The sequence below is a fragment of the Garra rufa genome, chromosome 23 (assembly GCF_049309525.1).
Source record: "Garra rufa chromosome 23, GarRuf1.0, whole genome shotgun sequence".
In the NCBI taxonomy this organism is placed as follows: domain Eukaryota; kingdom Metazoa; phylum Chordata; class Actinopteri; order Cypriniformes; family Cyprinidae; genus Garra; species Garra rufa.
Genome location: NC_133383.1, coordinates 3179976 through 3200552, shown reverse-complemented (window position 1 = coordinate 3200552; position 20577 = coordinate 3179976). Strand labels below are relative to the sequence as shown.

General features: G+C 34.9%; 1 protein-coding gene across 1 annotated transcript in view; it reads right to left on the bottom strand.

Moving 5' to 3' along the window:
• Positions 1 to 20367, bottom strand: part of LOC141299831 (WD repeat-containing protein 70-like) — a 31412-nt gene extending 11045 nt beyond the window's left edge. The window contains exons 1-7 of the mRNA XM_073830194.1: positions 20322 to 20367; positions 18021 to 18074; positions 17841 to 17924; positions 17642 to 17726; positions 9492 to 9729; positions 3901 to 3960; positions 1370 to 1503 (exon numbers count right to left, since the gene is read on the bottom strand). Coding sequence (XP_073686295.1) covers positions 1370 to 1503; positions 3901 to 3960; positions 9492 to 9729; positions 17642 to 17726; positions 17841 to 17924; positions 18021 to 18074; positions 20322 to 20346 — 680 coding nt within the window. The 5' untranslated portion in view covers positions 20347 to 20367. The remainder of the gene's footprint in view (positions 1 to 1369; positions 1504 to 3900; positions 3961 to 9491; positions 9730 to 17641; positions 17727 to 17840; positions 17925 to 18020; positions 18075 to 20321) is intronic.
• Between the last annotated feature and the right edge of the window lie 210 nt (positions 20368 to 20577).

Genomic DNA, 20577 nt, shown 5'->3' with positions numbered 1-20577 from the left:
TAATATTATATTGTGGTTTTAATACTTCTTTTGCATCAAATTAATAGAAATTAATACGTAATTTTACATGAAGAAAAACAGTATTATAAAATAATACCATATTTTTTTTATTTTTTCACAATTTAAAAAATATATCTAATATATTTCTATTACACTATATTGTTGTTTTAATACTTGTGTGCATTAAATTATTTGGAATTTGGGAAAACGTGCTTATAATTAATAATGACAAAATGCAACAAAAAAGTAATGTTTAAAACCACTGACTAGTTTTCTTCACGCAAAACAATTTTACATGAAGAAAAATAGTATTATAAAATAATACCATATTGATTATTTTTTCACAATTTAAATAATATATCTAATATATATTTTTATAATATTATATTGTTGTTTTAATACTTTTTGCAGTAAATTAATGGGAATTTGGGAAAAATGCGCTTATAATTTATAATATTACCATAATTTTAATTTGATTTACTATTTGACTATTCCTAATATACATTGCTATAATATTATATTGTGGTTTTAATACTTTTTTGCATCAAATTAATAGAAATTAATACGTAATTTTACATGAAGAAAAACAGTATTATAAAATAAAACATCTAATATACATTTTTATAATATTATATTGTTGTTTTAATACTTTTTGCATTACATTAATGGGAATTTGGAAAAAATGCGCTTATAATTTATAATATTACCATAATTTTAATTTCATTTACTATTTGACTATTCCTAATATACATTGTTATAATATTATATTGTGGTTTTAATACTTTTTTTGCATCAAATTAATAGGCATTAATGCATAATTTTACATGAAGAAAAACAGTATTATAAAATAATACCATAATGTTTATTGTTTTTACAATTAAAAAAATTATCTAATATATTTCAATTATATTGTATTGTTGTTTTAATACTTTTGTGCATTAATTTATTGGGAATTTGGGAAAACGTGCTTATTATAATTAATAATTAATAAAAATATGATGAATTGTCCTCATGTTATTAGATTTTAATTATAAAACATTTATTATAAATACTACATGTTTATCTACATCAGCATAAATTATTGCATTAAATGAATGCATTAAATATTACCATAATGCTTCTTTTTTTTACAATACAATTCAAATAACAAGCAAATATATTTTAATATTTTTTTTATACAGAAATCTCACTATCGTGTGCCACTTTTAGTGGATTTCTAGGAAAACTAAAACACAAGAGCAGAAATAGGCAGCATCTGGCTGTGTTTATCTGATTTGATCGGAGACGGAAGCTCATTCCTGACAGATGAGGTGAAACCCATCAAAACAGCAGGAAACACGGCGGTGGATGAACAAGCACCGGGACTCACCATTCACACGGCTGCAGAGATCGGAAAGCGTGCAGCGCCGCGTCCATCCCGGCGAAATCCCAGAACCTCACATCATAGTCGTAGCCACCGGTGATCAGACGAGCGCCGGACGGATCCAGAGCCAAAGCTGAAACCTGAACAAACAGAAATCCATCAGAAATCAGTTTTATTAGATGGGGTTTAAAAGACTCTTAATACTCAGTATTATAATTGAGAACAACATTTGATCAAAAATAATGACACTATTGTCTTGGGTAGAGCTGCTTTGAAACATGATTTTGTTTTATAAATGAATAATTCTGCAACATTTACAATTATTTTTCTGTATTTAATAAAAAATTAATTTTTATTGTATAAAGTGTACCTATATGAATGAATGACTATTGGCCAATATAATAGCATAATCGTTACATAAACCTTACGTAATCATTATCTATCTATATAAATATATTTACTATAATACTATATGTTTTAATTAAATAATTCATAATATAATATACACTAATTTAAATATATTTAATGTGAATTACTGTTGAAAGTATGCTTAAAATGTGTCACAAAAATAATGAGAATGTAAATAGAAATCAGTAGTACCTTATACAGACCTTATAGAGTAATTAATTGTTATAAAATATATATTATAATAACTCTACAGTTGGTTATAATTAATATATTAGCTCCATTAAAAAATTCATATATAAATATATAACAGTTAAAATGTCTTTTATTATTTTTTAAAATATTTTTTTTATGCATTATTAACATTTCATAATATACTATAAATGAGAAATAATTTTAATTTAGTTTTGATGTTTCCAAATCTAATTAAATCTAATTAAAATGACGAGTAATAATAGATTATGAGGGAATTTTTGCGACTCTGTCCGTCAAAAAGACAGACAATGAAACAGTCTAACGCAACCACTGATAGATATAGATATATATATATATATATATATATATAGTACTCCAAATGAATTATTTATATTATATTATACAATAATTAATAATAAATAAATTTGAATAATAATTATATATTTTACTCCAAACTAATTATTTATAATATATTATACAATAATTAATAATAAATAAATTTGGATAATAATTTATAATATACATTTATCTATTCTATATATATATATATACAGTTGTGGCCAAAAGTTTTGAGAATGACACAAATATTAGTTTTCACAAAGTTTGCTGCTAAACTGCTTTTAGATCTTTGTTTCAGTTGTTTCTGTGATGTACTGATATATAATTACAAGCACTTCATACGTTTCAAAGGCTTTTATCGACAATTACATGACATTTATGCAAAGAGTCAGTATTTGCAGTGTTGGCCCTTCTTTTTCAGGACCTCTGCAATTGGACTGGGCATGCTCTCAATCAACTTCTGGGCCAAATCCTGACTGATAGCAACCCATTCTTTCATAATCACTTCTTGGAATTTGTCAGAATTAGTGGGTTTTTGTTTGTCCACCCGTCTCTTGAGGATTGACCACAAGTTCTCAATGGGATTAAGATCTGGGGAGTTTCCAGGCCATGGACCCAAAATATCAAGGTTTTGGTCCCCGAGCCACTTAGTTATCACTTTTGCCTTATGGCACGGTGCTCCATCGTGCTGGAAAATGCATTGTTCTTCACCAAACTGTTGTTGGATTGTTGGAAGAAGTTGCTGTTGGAGGGTGTTTTGGTACCATTCTTTATTCATGGCTGTGTTTTTGGGCAAAATTGTGAGTGAGCCCACTCCCTTGGATGAGAAGCAACCCCACACATGAATGGTCTCAGGATGCTTTACTGTTGGCGTGACACAGGACTGATGGTAATAATCACCTTTTCATCTCCGGACAAGCCTTTTTCCAGATGCCCCAAACAATCGGAAAGAGGCTTCATCGGAGAATATGACTTTGCCCCAGTCCTCAGCAGTCCATTCGCCATACTTTTTGCAGAAGATCAATCTGTCCCTGATGTTTTTTTTGGAGAGAAGTGGCTTCTTTGCTGCCCTTCTTGACACCAGGCCATCTTCCAAAAGTCTTGGCCTCACTGTGTGTTCAGATGCGCTCACACCTGCCTGCTGCCATTCCTGAGCAAGCTCTGCACTGGTGGCTCTCCGATCCCGCAGCTCAATCCTCTTTAGGAGACCATCCTGGCGCTTGCTGGACTTTCCTGGACGCCCTGAAGCCTTCTTAACAATGCAGTGGAAAGTTTTTTTCGGGATTAAGTTAATTTTCATGGCAAAGAAGGACCATGCAATTCATCTGATCACTCTTCATAAGATTCTGGAGTATATGCAAATTGCTATTATAAAAACTTAAGCAGCAACTTTTCCAATTTCCAATATTTATGTAATTCTCAAAACTTTTGGCCACGACTGTATATACACTGAAGCCTAAAACAGGACACTTTTGATTTTCAAACTGCATTGGAGGAAACTAGCAGGCCGAACACGGAGGTCATAATGGGATCAGATGCTGTAATCTTAATGGGTCGATCGTGAGTCGGACGTGAGGATCACACGCGTGTGCACTTACGGTTTTAGATCCGTGCTGAAGCGTGATCTCATGAGTATCCGGGATCTTCTTCACTGGATTCTGTCACAGAAACACAAAACACAAACATCTTCAGCGACTCCTGAAGGCCATACTTAGTCTTGTGAAGGTTTAGAGCAGTAACACACTGGCAAAACATCATATCCAGCGCTCGCCGCGACTCGTTCTCCAATCGAACGCACGCAGGTCTGTGTGATTTGTGGCGGCGGCTGATTACGCCACACCTGGGCCTGATGGGATACATTTAGCGGAGTGGCCCGACACCACAAACCATCTATCAAACCGGCCCACGGCGGCCCTCAAACGCCACAGGCCTGGGAAAGCAGGGCGTCTGCACACCGTCACACTGAGACTACGACATTTACAACACTCACACACACACACACACACACACACGTCTGTAACCAGTGTCACACACACAGGTAACGGTGGATCTCAGAAAAACATGTTAGGTCATATTTCACAGAAGGAAAAAAAAACTGAAATAATATTCTGCAGACAGTGAAAGAAGCGTTTTAATCTCATTAGATGTTCTATAAACTATAAAAGACATATAAACCAGTGTTGTTTTCGTCAACGATGACGATGACGAAATCATTTCGTTGACGCCACTTTTTTTCATGACGATAACGAGACGATGACGAGATAAAAATGGCTCGTTGATGACTAAAACATGACGAGACGTGTGTGAGTTTTCGTTGACGAGACGAGAATAGACGAAAATGTTAGTGGGTGGTCCGTCAGACGTTTAAAATGCATGACATTTCCGCTTATTGTGCATGCCAATTAAAACCTATGAAGTATCTGCCGCTATGGCAAGCCGTTTTAGCATTAAATACTCTTTGCTATACTAGTATGGCAAGCCGTTTTAGCATTCTAACCTTGTTTGTCTTTTATGTTTTAAACCATTCCTTCATTATTGTAATTATTGGTGAAAATAGTCGATCCGGAAGCTCCCATTGTGTTGAACTATAGATCTGCTATTTTCAGAACTTATAAGTGACACTACCCAACAGCAAAATACTTACTGACCTACATTAATTTGTTAAAAGACTACTTTTTCCCCTTTTTTGACTAAAACTAGACTAAAACCTTTTTGACTTTTCGTCGACTAAAATTTGACTAAAACTAAGAAGCATTTTAGTCCAAAAGACTAAGACTAAATCTAAGATGGTTGTCAAAAACAACACTGATATAAACTAAATTTAAATAATATATCTAAATATAAAATTAGAAAAAATGGGGAATAAAATGTGCTTAAATTGTATTAAATTAATGACAAAATAAAAAAATCTGGTTTTAAAAATTAATTATTTACAAGAAATTTGGGGTTGATAGTAATATATTTATATATTTATTTTTTAACAGCAAAATATTTTTAATTTATATTATATTTGAATGTATAGTTATTTATATATAGGTATACTCTCTCTTACATTAATATAAAACATTCATTAGAAATACTATGTTCATCTCCATTACATTTAACCACGTTTTATTTTTACAATAAAATTTAAATAATATATATTTAATAATGTTTTTAATAATACTGCATTTAATTAAGGGGAATTTGGATTATTTATTAATAATATAACATTTAAATCAGCATATATATTACTATGAGGTTTTTTTTTTTTTTTTTTACGGTATAATTTAATTTACATTTTAAATGCACTAACTTATGCCCCAATTAAAATTAGGGGATAAAATGTGCTTTTTTGTCATTATTTCATGGAACTTATTTAATTTACAATAATAAATGGATTTAATTAATATGAATTTGGGGTAGAAAATGCACTTAATTATCATAAAATTAATGATGACAGTACAAAAAAAAAAACTTAATAGTTTTAAAAATAGGCTTAATTTTAAAATAAAATATACATTTGTTAAATAGCAAAATATTTTAATATATAGGTTATAATATTTTGTTCTTTAGTACAAAACATTCACCATAGATACATTTATCTGCATTGCATATTACCATAATGTTTATTTTTTACAATGAAATTTAAATAATAAGTTTAATATATATATTTTATAATATATATGTTTTTAATTGCATTAAAATAATTGGAATTTGGGGATTAAATGTGCTTAATTATAATTAATAATGACAAAATGCAAAACAAATGAATGGTTTTAAAAATAGCATTAATCTTCTTAATGTAAAATATAAAGTTATTTTTATTCTTGTTAGAGCTTTCATTACTATAACACATTACTTATAAATTTTACACAGATTTTAACTATAAAAGATTAATTATAAATATAACATTTAAATCAGCATAAATTTAAGCCATTATATATTACCTTGAGTTTTTTTACAATATAATTTAAATAATATATCTAAATATACATATATAATAACTTTATAATATTTTTGCATTTAATTAGTGAGAATTTGATGATAAAATGTGCGCAAATGTCATGAAAATAATGACAATGCAAAAAAGTGTCATTTTCATCATCTAAAATATCCTTTTATTGTATATTTGACTAAATAATATATATTTTTTTCATTTTACATTGAAATATGACCCACATGCATTCATCAGACATTTCATGAGATCTAATATTCAATTAGTCTAATAAGTCTTTCATATTTAAAGTGATGGAGAATGGCAGTGTGGCCCTCTAGAGGCGTCAGACGCATATTACAAAAACATTATTTAACGGATTTTTATAGGAAACATTCAATATAAATCTACATCTACAATTTACATCAGCATAAATAAAAGGCATCAAATATTTTTTTTACATTTAATATTAATATAATATATACATGGATATATATTTTGATAATATTTACTTTTAAAATATGTTTTTAATATTTTTGCTATTCTTATTTAAAAATTACAGAATGCAAAAAAGTTAATGTCTTAAAAAATAATTTATTAAAATTTTGTCATGTCAAATATACTTTGCTGGTTATTTGTATTCATTAAATTTCCATTACTATAAAAATGTACATGTTTCAGTTAAATTACATCAGCATAATTTAAAGACATCAAATGCTTCTATGTTTAATTTTGAAAATGTAAATAATAATAATTCAAATAATATGTCTAATATATATTTTGATCATATTGCATTGCAACAAGTTTGTATAATTTTTATTATATATATATAGGGTTGCACGGTATACCGGTACTACGGTAGTATCGCGATACTAAAGCTTAAAAATACCTGCGGTGCCATTGCATTTTTGAAACGGTAGTATCGTCCACACGGTAGGACCGTAAGATATGTTGTATGCACGGCAGGAACACTGTTTAAAACGTTCATTTGAACATGCACGCCAGCACACCAAAATGTCTTTCTGCTGTGCTTTGTGTATTACAGGCTGTGTCTACGCTTTATATGGTATTTAGTGTTTCCCGACGCTTCAGTTCAGTTTGAAATGAGAAGGTGCACGCTTTAGTTTATCAGAAGAGAGGGTCTGATTCAGACCGTCTGATGTTATTTAAAAAATAGCAGCTCAAGAATCACTTATTCAACATATTTTAAGTTTTTTCGTATTTTCATTCCTTTGCCCACATTTAGAACAGGTGAAATAATTTGTTTCTGGAATGATCGTTGATCACGGCACGAATGCAATTAGGGCTGTCGCGGTTAAGGAATTTCCCTTGCGGTAATTTTGAGTGGCTCAGTAGCGCGGTATGCGGTATTACCGCTCTATATATATATATAATTGCATGTAGGCTGTTGCAATGGAAGGTCATATTCAGAAATCAATAAACCGAAACCAAATCGCGTTGCTATATGAAGTGAAGTAAACAGTACTTACATAGAAACCTAGCCAGAAAGAAATGCTAATTTTGAAGAAAAATGTCAGACATACTTAGAGGCTTTGCATCTGAAATCTTCGTGTACATAACAGTTAGCGCACCCTCGAGTTTGAGTTTTGATTCAGACGAGAGACTTTCTGTCAGTATTTCACCTGCGTGTTTTAGGCGAGCTGTGAGTCAGTGCAGTTTAATTATTACGCCACAAGAGGGAGGCAAAAGACTATCTTTGAGTAAGTCTTTAAACCGTTCATTCAACTATAAGTTCAAAAACGCTTATTTAATCAGAAAGACGTAATGAAACACGATGTTGAAATCATTTTAACTTTAATCGCCACTTTTAAAGGCTCAGCTGAGCAGCAGAGGCATCGATGTTAAGACAGAGATTTCACTTTTCTTGGACATGACAAGCTAGTTTCACATACATACCTGACTCGATCTGAAAGAAAGACGCAGGTAATCGCACATGCTCAGTCGATCTCTCTCTCATTCGCTGTCTGATTAGGCTTGTTAAATGCATATCTACTGAGCCTCATAATAAAAACATTGTTATCATTACTAACTTATTAATTTACTATTCAGCATAGGCATTAAGTGAGAAGGAAGAATCCTTAGGAAAAAAGAAAACAGGCAAATATCGCGGTTGCTGCGGTTGTTGCATTCCTCTGCGGTTATGCACGTCAATAGCGCGGTATTGCGTTATTGCGGTTATCGCGACAGCCCTAAATGCAATTCCATTCATTAACATACTAGCTGCTTTCCACTTTGTTCTTATTAATCATTATATATATATATATATATTTTTTATATTATAAATTAATATGTTTTAATATATAAGCTGCTTACTTTCAAGATATGCAAGCAAAAATGCTCCTGACAGTTCAGTAAGATGTTTTTGTTTCGTTTCTGTGTTCAAATCCATATCCGCGTTGGTTGGGCGAATCATTGATTCACTGAATCACTAAGCCATTCATAAAAAGTCATTTGATTCACTCCTGAATGATTCAGCCGTTTTGAAAGAATCGTTTGAACGACTCAGTGATTCAATCACAAACACTGCTGCCACCTGCTGGCGGTTTTAAGTTTCTCATCATATTACATTCTTTACCATAATATTTCTACATTCAGTGTTTTGTATTTAAAACATTCATCTTTAATCTATAATTTATGCAATTATAAATAAAGTCTAAATATATAAATACCACATCTAAATGTCACTTCATGCAGCTTCTGCGCATTGCTAAGAGGAGTTATGTTGACATGATTTCGTGGAAAACAATAGCCAGTCATTCATTTACATTAATGAAATATTTAGAGAAAACATGTCTGTTTTCATTTACATCTTTTCATTTATGAAATTTTGATTCATTTTGTAGAATAGAATTTTAAATGAACAAAATACTGCATGGTATCGCGATACTACTTGGTATCGTGATACTTCAGCTGGTATAGTATCGTAAGTCATTTTCATGGTATCGTGACAACCCTATATACATATATATTATTGCATTAAATCAATGGGGATAAAGTGCTTAATGTAAACAAACAATGACAAAATGACAAACAAATTTTCCTGTGATTTCAAAGCTAAATTTATATTGATCCTACAGAAATTATTCCAATATTCTTATTTGCTGCTCAAAAACATTATGTTGAAAAAATAATTTTTTATATAAAAAATAATTTTTAGGTTTCTTTGATGAATTTAAAAAAGACATAAAAGTTAGATCTGATCTGGAGTTGTAAAAACGCTTCATGGGACTGAAAGACGAAAAATACACTCACGTCATCATCGTCATCATTCATATCATCATCATCATCGTCGTCGTCGTCATCATCATCATCAGCAGTGCTACGCTTGAACCCGGGCGGCAGCGGCGGTCCGACCACATCTTCATCGTCATCATCATCATCATCATCATCATCATCATCATCACCCTCCACTGTCTGAGCACCGAGTCCAGGAGGAAGAGGAGGACCGATGATATCTGAGTCGCTGTCACTGCTGTCAGACTCCTGCTTCCTGTTCACACAAACACATCAGCAGGGCTCTAGAGTGCAACTATTTTACTCACATTTGAGCCTGAAAACTACTGCGTGTGACTACAAAAAAATATTTAGGAGCACCATGTGAGACTGACCCGATCAGCATATCTGTGTTTAAAGGGAGCTTCAAACGTTTCTGTGTTTTTGCAACACTGAGTAATATATCAGAGACATATCTCACTAATCCTTTCATAACCAAAGTGTAGAGAAAGTGTAAATAAGAGACTGATCCAGAGATTCGTTGATGAATAACAATGACCTAAGATGAGTGACAGCTTGTAACGATTATTGAGGGAGTTTGAAAAAAGATACTGATTTAATACAACAGTTAAATAAACAAGACATTATTATTAAGTGACGTACACTGTCTGACTATAACACTATTGCCTGATTTCGCTCTACTTCGTCATCAAAAATAGTCTAAAACAAGTCACAACTGAGCCGCTGCACATCTCTATTCAATCAGTGGTGTTTCGTTTATGAATGAATGTGAGTGTTTAATCGAATCGAGTGAAATGATTCAATTTCCCATTCGTAAAGACAGTCACTTGCTTTATTCCTGAATGAATCAGTTGTTCGAACGAATCAAATGAAGGAATGGTACAGTAATTAAATCACCTGCCAGCACCAACACGCACTGAAGTCCTGAAATGAACAAAATGATTCGCGAACACGCACTGACATGCCGAATTGAACAAAATGATTCGCGAACACGCACTGACATGCCGAATTGAACAAAATGATTCGCGAACACGCACTGACGTCCCGAATTGAACAAAATGATTCGCGAACACGCACTGACGTCCCGAATTGAACAAAATGATTCGCGAACACGCACTGATGTCCCGAATTGAACAAAATGATTCGCGAACACGCACTGACGTCCCGAATTGAACAAAATGATTCGCGAACACGCACTGACGTCCCGAATTGAACAAAATGATTCGCGAACACGCACTGACGTCCCGAATTGAACAAAATGATTCGCGAACACGCACTGACGTCCCGAATTGAACAAAATGATTCGCGAACACGCACTGACGTCCCGAATTGAACAAAATGATTCGCGAACACGCACTGAAGTCCTGAATTGAACAAAATGATTCGCGAACACGCACTGACATCCCGAATTGAAGAAAATGATTCGCGAACATGCACTGACGTCCCAAACTGAACAAAATGATTCGCGAACATGCACTGACATCCCGAATTGAACGAAATGATTCGCGAACACGCACTGACGTCCCGAATTGAACAAAATGATTCGCGAACACGCACTGAAGTCCCGAATTTGGTGATTGATTCGCGAACACGCACTGAAGTCCCGAATTGAACAAAATGATTTGCGAACACGCACTGAAGTCCCGAATTTGGTGATTGATTCGCGAACACGCACTGAAGTCCCGAATTGAACAAAATGATTTGCGAACACGCACTGAAGTCCCGAATTGAACAAAATGATTCGCGAACACGCACTGACATCCCGAATTGAACAAAATGATTCGCGAACACGCACTGAAGTCCCGAATTTGGTGATTGATTCGCGAACACGCACTGAAGTCCCGAATTGAACAAAATGATTCGCGAACACGCACTGAAGTCCCAAATTGAACAAAATGATTCGCGAACACGCACTGAAGTCCCGAATTTGGTGATTGATTCGCGAACACGCACTGAAGTCCCAAATTGAACAAAATGATTCGCGAACACGCACTGACGTCCCGAATTGAACAAAATGATTCGCGAACACGCACTGACATCCCGAATTGAACAAAATGATTCGCGAACACGCACTGAAGTCCCGAATTTGGTGATTGATTCGCGAACACGCACTGAAGTCCCGAATTGAACAAAATGATTTGCGAACACGCACTGAAGTCCCGAATTTGGTGATTGATTCGCGAACACGCACTGAAGTCCCGAATTGAACAAAATGATTTGCGAACACGCACTGAAGTCCCGAATTGAACAAAATGATTCGCGAACACGCACTGACATCCCGAATTGAACAAAATGATTCGCGAACACGCACTGAAGTCCCGAATTTGGTGATTGATTCGCGAACACGCACTGAAGTCCCGAATTGAACAAAATGATTCGCGAACACGCACTGACGTCCCGAATTGAACAAAATGATTCGCGAACACGCACTGACATCCCGAATTGAACAAAATGATTCGCGAACACGCACTGAAGTCCCGAATTTGGTGATTGATTCGCGAACACGCACTGAAGTCCCGAATTGAACAAAATGATTCGCGAACACGCACTGAAGTCCCGAATTTGGTGATTGATTCGCGAACACGCACTGAAGTCCCGAATTGAACAAAATGATTTGCGAACACGCACTGAAGTCCCGAATTGAACAAAATGATTCGCGAACACGCACTGACATCCCGAATTGAACAAAATGATTCGCGAACACGCACTGAAGTCCCAAATTGAACAAAATGATTCGCGAACACGCACTGAAGTCCCGAATTTGGTGATTGATTCGCGAACACGCACTGAAGTCCCAAATTGAACAAAATGATTCGCGAACACGCACTGAAGTCCCGAATTTGGTGATTGATTCGCGAACACGCACTGAAGTCCCGAATTGAACAAAATGATTCGCGAACACGCACTGACGTCCCGAATTGAACAAAATGATTCGCGAACACGCACTGACGTCCCGAATTGAACAAAATGATTCGCGAACACGCACTGACATCCCGAATTGAACAAAATGATTCGCGAACACGCACTGAAGTCCCGAATTTGGTGATTGATTCGCGAACACGCACTGAAGTCCCGAATTGAACAAAATGATTCGCGAACACGCACTGAAGTCCCGAATTTGGTGATTGATTCGCGAACACGCACTGAAGTCCCGAATTGAACAAAATGATTTGCGAACACGCACTGAAGTCCCGAATTGAACAAAATGATTCGCGAACACGCACTGACATCCCGAATTGAACAAAATGATTCGCGAACACGCACTGAAGTCCCAAATTGAACAAAATGATTCGCGAACACGCACTGAAGTCCCGAATTTGGTGATTGATTCGCGAACACGCACTGAAGTCCCAAATTGAACAAAATGATTCGCGAACACGCACTGAAGTCCCGAATTTGGTGATTGATTCGCGAACACGCACTGAAGTCCCGAATTGAACAAAATGATTCGCGAACACGCACTGACGTCCCGAATTGAACAAAATGATTCGCGAACACGCACTGACATCCCGAATTGAACAAAATGATTCGCGAACACGCACTGAAGTCCCGAATTTGGTGATTGATTCGCGAACACGCACTGAAGTCCCGAATTGAACAAAATGATTCGCGAACACGCACTGACGTCCCGAATTGAACAAAATGATTCGCGAACACGCACTGACATCCCGAATTGAACAAAATGATTCGCGAACACGCACTGAAGTCCCGAATTTGGTGATTGATTCGCGAACACGCACTGAAGTCCCGAATTGAACAAAATGATTTGCGAACACGCACTGAAGTCCCGAATTGAACAAAATGATTTGCGAACACGCACTGAAGTCCCGAATTTGGTGATTGATTCGCGAACACGCACTGAAGTCCCGAATTGAACAAAATGATTCGCGAACACGCACTGAAGTCCCGAATTTGGTGATTGATTCGCGAACACGCACTGAAGTCCCGAATTGAACAAAATGATTCGCGAACACGCACTGAAGTCCCGAATTGAACAAAATGATTTGCGAACACGCACTGAAGTCCCAAATTGAACAAAATGATTCGCGAACACGCACTGACATCCCGAATTGAACAAAATTATTCGCGAAAGCGCACTGAAGTCCCGAATTGAATCAAATGATTCGCGAAAGCGCACTGAAGTCCCGAATTGACCAAAATGATTCGCGAACACGCACTGAAGTGCCGAATTGAACAAAATGATTCGCGAACACGCACTGAAGTCCCGAATTGAACAAAATGATTCGCGAACACGCACTGAAGTCCCGAATTGAATCAAAGGATTCGCGAAAGCCCACTAATGTCCCGAATTGAATCAAATGATTCGCGAAAGCGCACTGAAGTCCCGAATTGAATCAAAACGATTCGCGAACACGCACTGAAGTCCCGAATTGAACAAAATGATTCGCGAACACGCACTGAAGTCCCAAATTGAACAAAATGATTCGCGAACACGCACTGAAGTCCCAAATTGAACAAAATGATTCGCGAACACGCACTGAGGTCCCGAATTGAACGAAATGATTCGCGAACACGCACTGAAGTCCCGAATTGAACAAAATGATTCGCGAACACGCACTGACATCCCGAATTGAACAAAATGATTCGCGAACACGCACTGAAGTCCCGAATTTGGTGATTGATTCACGAACACGCACTGAAGTCCCGAATTGAACAAAATGATTTGCGAACACGCACTGACATCCCGAATTGAACAAAATGATTCGCGAACACGCACTGAAGTCCCGAATTTGGTGATTGATTCGCGAACACGCACTGAAGTCCCAAATTGAACAAAATGATTTGCGAACACGCACTGAAGTCCCGAATTTGGTGATTGATTCGCGAACACGCACTGAAGTCCCGAATTGAACAAAATGATTCGCGAACACGCACTGACGTCCCGAATTGAACAAAATGATTCGCGAACACGCACTGACATCCCGAATTGAACAAAATGATTCGCGAACACGCACTGAAGTCCCGAATTTGGTGATTGATTCGCGAACACGCACTGAAGTCCCGAATTGAACAAAATGATTCGTGAACACGCACTGACATCCCGAATTGAACAAAATGATTCGCGAACACGCACTGAAGTCCCGAATTGAACAAAATGATTCACGAACACGCACTGACATCCCGAATTGAACAAAATGATTCGCGAACACGCACTGAAGTCCCGAATTGAACAAAATGATTCGCGAACACGCACTGACGTCCCGAATTGAATCAAACGATTCGCGAACACGCACTGAAGTCCCGAATTGAACCAAATTATTCGCGAAAGCGCACTGAAGTCCCGAATTGAATCAAATGATTCGCGAAAGCGCACTGAAGTCCCGAATTGACCAAAATGATTCGCGAACACGCACTGAAGTGCCGAATTGAACAAAATGATTCGCGAACACGCACTGAAGTCCCGAATTGAACAAAATGATTCGCGAACACGCACTGAAGTCCCGAATTGAATCAAAGGATTCGCGAAAGCCCACTAATGTCCCGAATTGAATCAAATGATTCGCGAAAGCGCACTGAAGTCCCGAATTGAATCAAAACGATTCGCGAACACGCACTGAAGTCCCGAATTGAACAAAATGATTCGCGAACACGCACTGAAGTCCCAAATTGAACAAAATGATTCGCGAACACGCACTGAAGTCCCAAATTGAACAAAATGATTCGCGAACACGCACTGAGGTCCCGAATTGAACGAAATGATTCGCGAACACGCACTGAAGTCCCGAATTGAATCAAAGGATTCGCGAACACGCACTGAAGTCCCGAATTGAACGAAATGATTCGCGAACACGCACTGAAGTCCCGAATTGAATCAAAGGATTCGCGAAAGCCCACTAATGTCCCGAATTGAATCAAAGGATTCGCGATCGCGCACTGAAGTCCCGAATTGAACAAAATGATTCGCGAACACGCACTGAAGTCCCGAATTGAATCAAACGATTCGCGAACACGCACTGAAGTCCCGAATTGAATCAAACGATTCGCGAAAGCGCACTGAAGTCCCAAACTGAACCAATAGGTTGTTTACAATCACGTAGTTTTTATGACGCACGGAATGCAGCTGGAGGGCAGGAAGATATAATAGATAGATATAATAATATTAAGATATAAACAAATATAAATAGATAGAGGGTGAGACAGTGAGAATTCGTTAAATGCCACATGTAGACACGATGTAAATAAGATACTATATTTGCGACTGATTACAACGGAACCTTGTTAGATTGCGATAAACTGAAGTGAGTGACAGCTTTTTAGTGACTATGGAAGCGATATTTGCTCGCTTTACGTGCTGCTAACAGGACCAATAGACAAAAACTCTGTACAGCAGTAGTTTCAGGAGTGACATATATCCTGCATCCTTCATATAAATCTGGGAATCACTTTCCAAATAGTTTGGAATCAAGCGTACTTAGCTTATATTCACCGCCTCGATGGCAGGCAACGATTTCAATTTGGTTTTAAAAAATCCTCTTCATAACGTAGGGATCACATCCAACATATGTTGTGATTTTCTGTTTATACCTTTCTCTTGTAACAGTGTCTAAACCAGTACAGTACAGACTTTCCCCAATCTCATCCGTTCTGCTTTTTCAGTCAAGCACATAAAACGAAACCTTTATTCAAATTCTGAACTGATTATAGCCTATAGTCACTATACATATAGTCACTAAAAAGCTGTCACTCACTTCAATTTATTGCAATATCCGTTAAGCTTTCAAAACTGCATATATACACCGTGTCTATTTGTGGCGTTTAGCATTAAGTAAATTCTCACCGTCTCACCCTGTATCTATTTATATAATTTTGTATTATTATCTTAATATATTATTTAGGGCCGGGACTTTAACGCGTTAGATTAATTAATTACACAAAAATAACGCGATAAATTTTTTTAACGCATTTTAATCGCACTTAGTTTTGCACCGCGGAACATTTCTCACTGGATGAGATTCGGCGGACCGATTATACTGGAGCACCAACTAGCGTTCAGACAAGCTGCGTCCGTCCTAAATAGTATTGTATGTCCCAAATTGTAGTATGTTTAAAAAGGTATTCCAAAGATTCCCGGATGGTCTACTACTTAACGATCAATGCACACTCTTAACGGCTAATATTGCCCGCAACACACTGCGCCGTGAACGAGGATTCGATTAGAACTACAAACACGCATAAAAAGTGTTAAAAAACTACAAACATGGAGGATATGCGCGACCAACGGACAGGTAGAGAAAGGGGTTTGAGTGATAAATAATCAGTGTGTAACCTGATAAAAAAATATTTTTTAAATGTTATCCGCGTTATATTCCATGTGCAGCAACATTTATAATGATAGGTTTGGTCATTAACGTTTAAATGCATAATTAAGCAAACACAAGAGCAGAGTTCTCGGCATGAAAGACTCGTTAAAGAACGTGCCTCTTGCTACACTTAATGCCAATATTGCACTGGTCTGTTGGACTTGGTTGAACAAAAATAAACAATATTTTGTTGCTTAAGCTTATGTATTCAGTCATTATTCAATGGTATACTAAAAATCCATGTAAAAATCTTACTTCTCACTGTTCTCAGGTCAAATATTTATATGCGATTAAAATGCAATTAATTTCGATTAATTAATTACAAAGCCTCTAATTAATTAGATTAAATTTTTTAATCGAGTCCCGGCCCTAATATTATTATATCTGTTTTTAACCATTTGCACACACAAGTATTATCCGGCTCTCCTCCTGACCGCAGACGGAGGTTTACAAGCCACTTTTTCCTGCACTTTTCAGTCAATGTCTTGCCTTTCCCCCGTTACAAAAGGCAGATTTTCATACAATGATAAAAGCTCCTTGTGGTTTCTCGGTTTGACCGATTTTGAGCGCATATAAACAATGCAAAACATAGGCATTTTAAGTTTCTGCTATTGACCCCTATAAAGAAAAAATCATTTCTGCCCTCCAGATGCATTTCGAGCCACAGCAATCACGTCATGTGCAAACAACCTATTGAGTCCCGAATTGAGATTTGAGCAGATTATTGGATTATTGATTAGAAGGTGCTTCTGAAATTTTGCTCCTAAAAAGAAAAGTAAGTGTAGAGCCCTGATCATGAGTGATCTCAAACACTGCTACAGATGATGACGATGCTGCTGACCATACCTAGATGTGGATGTAGACGGTTTGTCTCTTTGGTCAACACTTTGAGAGCTGCTGCTGACCTGGACATCTTGTTTCTGACGCTCCTCTGTGAATGATAAAAATAAAACCCAATTTAATTCTTAGAACTTTGAGAGCCAGCTATCTAGAAGAAGGTTTGAAATGCTAGATTTTGCAACTGAATCACAAATTAAGTAGTGACCTAAGACGCGCTGGCTCCTCTCGATGGCTGTTCTCCTGGTCTGCTCAAACATGGCTTCCAGGTCAAAGGTTCGAGCTTTCTTTCCTGACAGTGAAAGAAATGCGACAGATCCAGATTAAAACTGGACATGTGACCCTGACAACACAAACACTGAACTAATTCTGTTATAGAAACACTCACCAAACCCAGAGAAGCCCATGACGGATGAGATGTCTTCATCTTCACTGGGGTCACCTGTCATCACACAAAACTAAATCAATCATTCACTCATTTACCATCTATACTATTATTCATTTTAGTATTAGTATTGCCTTTACATACAATAAATAATGCATAGGTGGTAGTAAAAAAAAAAAAAAAATGCTAAATAACAATAATAGTCTAAAAGGAAAATTAGAGTTTAATTCTTCTTATTATTTAATTTTTACCTTTACATACAATGAATAATGAACAGGTGGAAGTAAAAATAAAATAATGTAAATAATAATTATCTAAAGAGAATTTTTTTTTTTTTACTTTTCTGCTTTTTCTATAATTACTATATTTCTGTTATTATTATTATAGAATTATTACCTTTACAAATAATACTATACTGTAGATTTATTTTTTAAAACAATGAAAAATTGGTATCAGTCAAAAATTTATAAAATAAATAATAAATACAAATATTTTTTATGACCATTTCTGTCATTTCTATTATTGCTGTATTTTACATACAATGAGCAATGTACAAGTGGTAGCAAAAATGGTCAAATAATTGATTTCTGGCTGCTATTCTGTTATTATTACCTTTACAAAGATTTATTTTTTTAAAACAATTAAAAATGTATGAGTGTCAGTTAAATAAACTAGAAATTAAAATTTATATTAAACATTCTGCTATTGCTATTATAACTATATTTTTGTTTATTATTATTGCTGTATTTCTCTTATTATTACGATTATCATTACCTTACCTTAAAACACACTGTTTTAGATTTATTTTTTAAAACTATGAAAAATATATGGGTGCCAGTCAAGTTTTTTTTCACATTTTTGCTACTTTTATTACTGCTGTATTTATGTTGTTATTATTATTATTATTATAGAATTATTACTTTTACATCAATCAAAAATGTATAGGTGTCATATTTTATCAATAATAAATAAAATAAATTAGAAATTAACAAATATTTTTTGCTATTTTTGTTATTGCGGCATTTCTGTTATTTTATATTTATTTATATTATTATTTTATTACTATTAAAGGACTATTACCTGTACAAAACAGTATTAATAATAAAAACTTATTTTTTTAAAACAATGAAAAAATGTATAGGTATCAGTCAAACATTTAAAAAATAAATTTTAAAAATTCGTTAATTTTTTTTTTTTTTTTTACAATTTTTTGCTAATTTTATTACTGCTGTATTTCTGCAATTATTATCTTTACAAAAAACTATGCTGTAGATTTATTTTTTAAACAATGAAAATTGTGTCAGTCAAAATTAATAAAATAAGAATTTTTTGCATTAAAATTTTTGCAACTTCTATTACTGCTGTATTTCTGTAATTATTATTACCTTTACAAAAAACAACACTATGCTGTATACTGCTATTTATTTTTTAACACACAAAAAAAAAAATTATGGGTATCAGTCAAAAATTAATGAAATGCATTATTTTTTTAAACAATGAATAATGTATGAACAGCAGTCAAAATTCAGTAAAATAAAAAAATGTAAATAAGAAATATCACCTAAAAGGAAGTTTGAGTTTGACATAATTTCTATTACAGATTTGTATTATTACAAGTACTATGGCTACTGTGACATAAAAAAAAAAAATTAAATATACATTTAATTGTTTTAATTGAACGATGAATAATGTATAGGCAGTACGCAAAATATTAACACAATAAAAAATATTTTTAAAAATAATAATAATTTACAGGGAAAATATGAGTTTAATTCCATAATTTCTACAACTGTCTTTTACTAAAAGTACTGTGGTGCTATAGTGATGATAGGAAATGGTAATACTATGGTACACATTAGATATATATTTCCATGATTACCACAAACATAGCTCTTGAATATTATATCCAGGGTGTAGTTCGTTGTATACTATAGTACTATAAAATATCCAGGGCACTTTAACGGATACCATAGTACTACCATGGTACAACGTACTGCAAACGTTTTTTGTGCGTATTTTCACTTATAAATCACGAAGGCCCCTGAGAGCCAAAACACGAGGCTAATAAAGTCCCTGTGAACCAAAAAGCAAAACTAACGTTTGAGATATTTTAGTTATTATGAAATAACCATCAGAATCACATGTGCAGCAGTCTGTGATTATTATAACAGCCGCGGTGACTGGAACCGACTTTATTAAACCGTCGACGCTTTCAAGAAAACACTGTCCTGCAGTTTTAACACACTCAACTTACTTACACGACAGAAACACATCACGAACGACAAACAAAACTCAAAAACTTACCAGCATCACTCCTGTGGTCCGCCATGACAATAATATTACACACTTCCGGGACGCCAAAAGTCAAAATAAAAGTCTCTCCTAAATACAAGTCCAAAGCAGATATCATCGCGACAGACTAAAAGGCGTTCTTATTACAATAATTAATTACTAATACTTTTATTAGAAATAAAGAAAAATGAATATTAAAACTCAATCACAAAATTCATTACGATATTTATGAAGCAAATACTATAATAAATAAAATGTATTTTGTGTG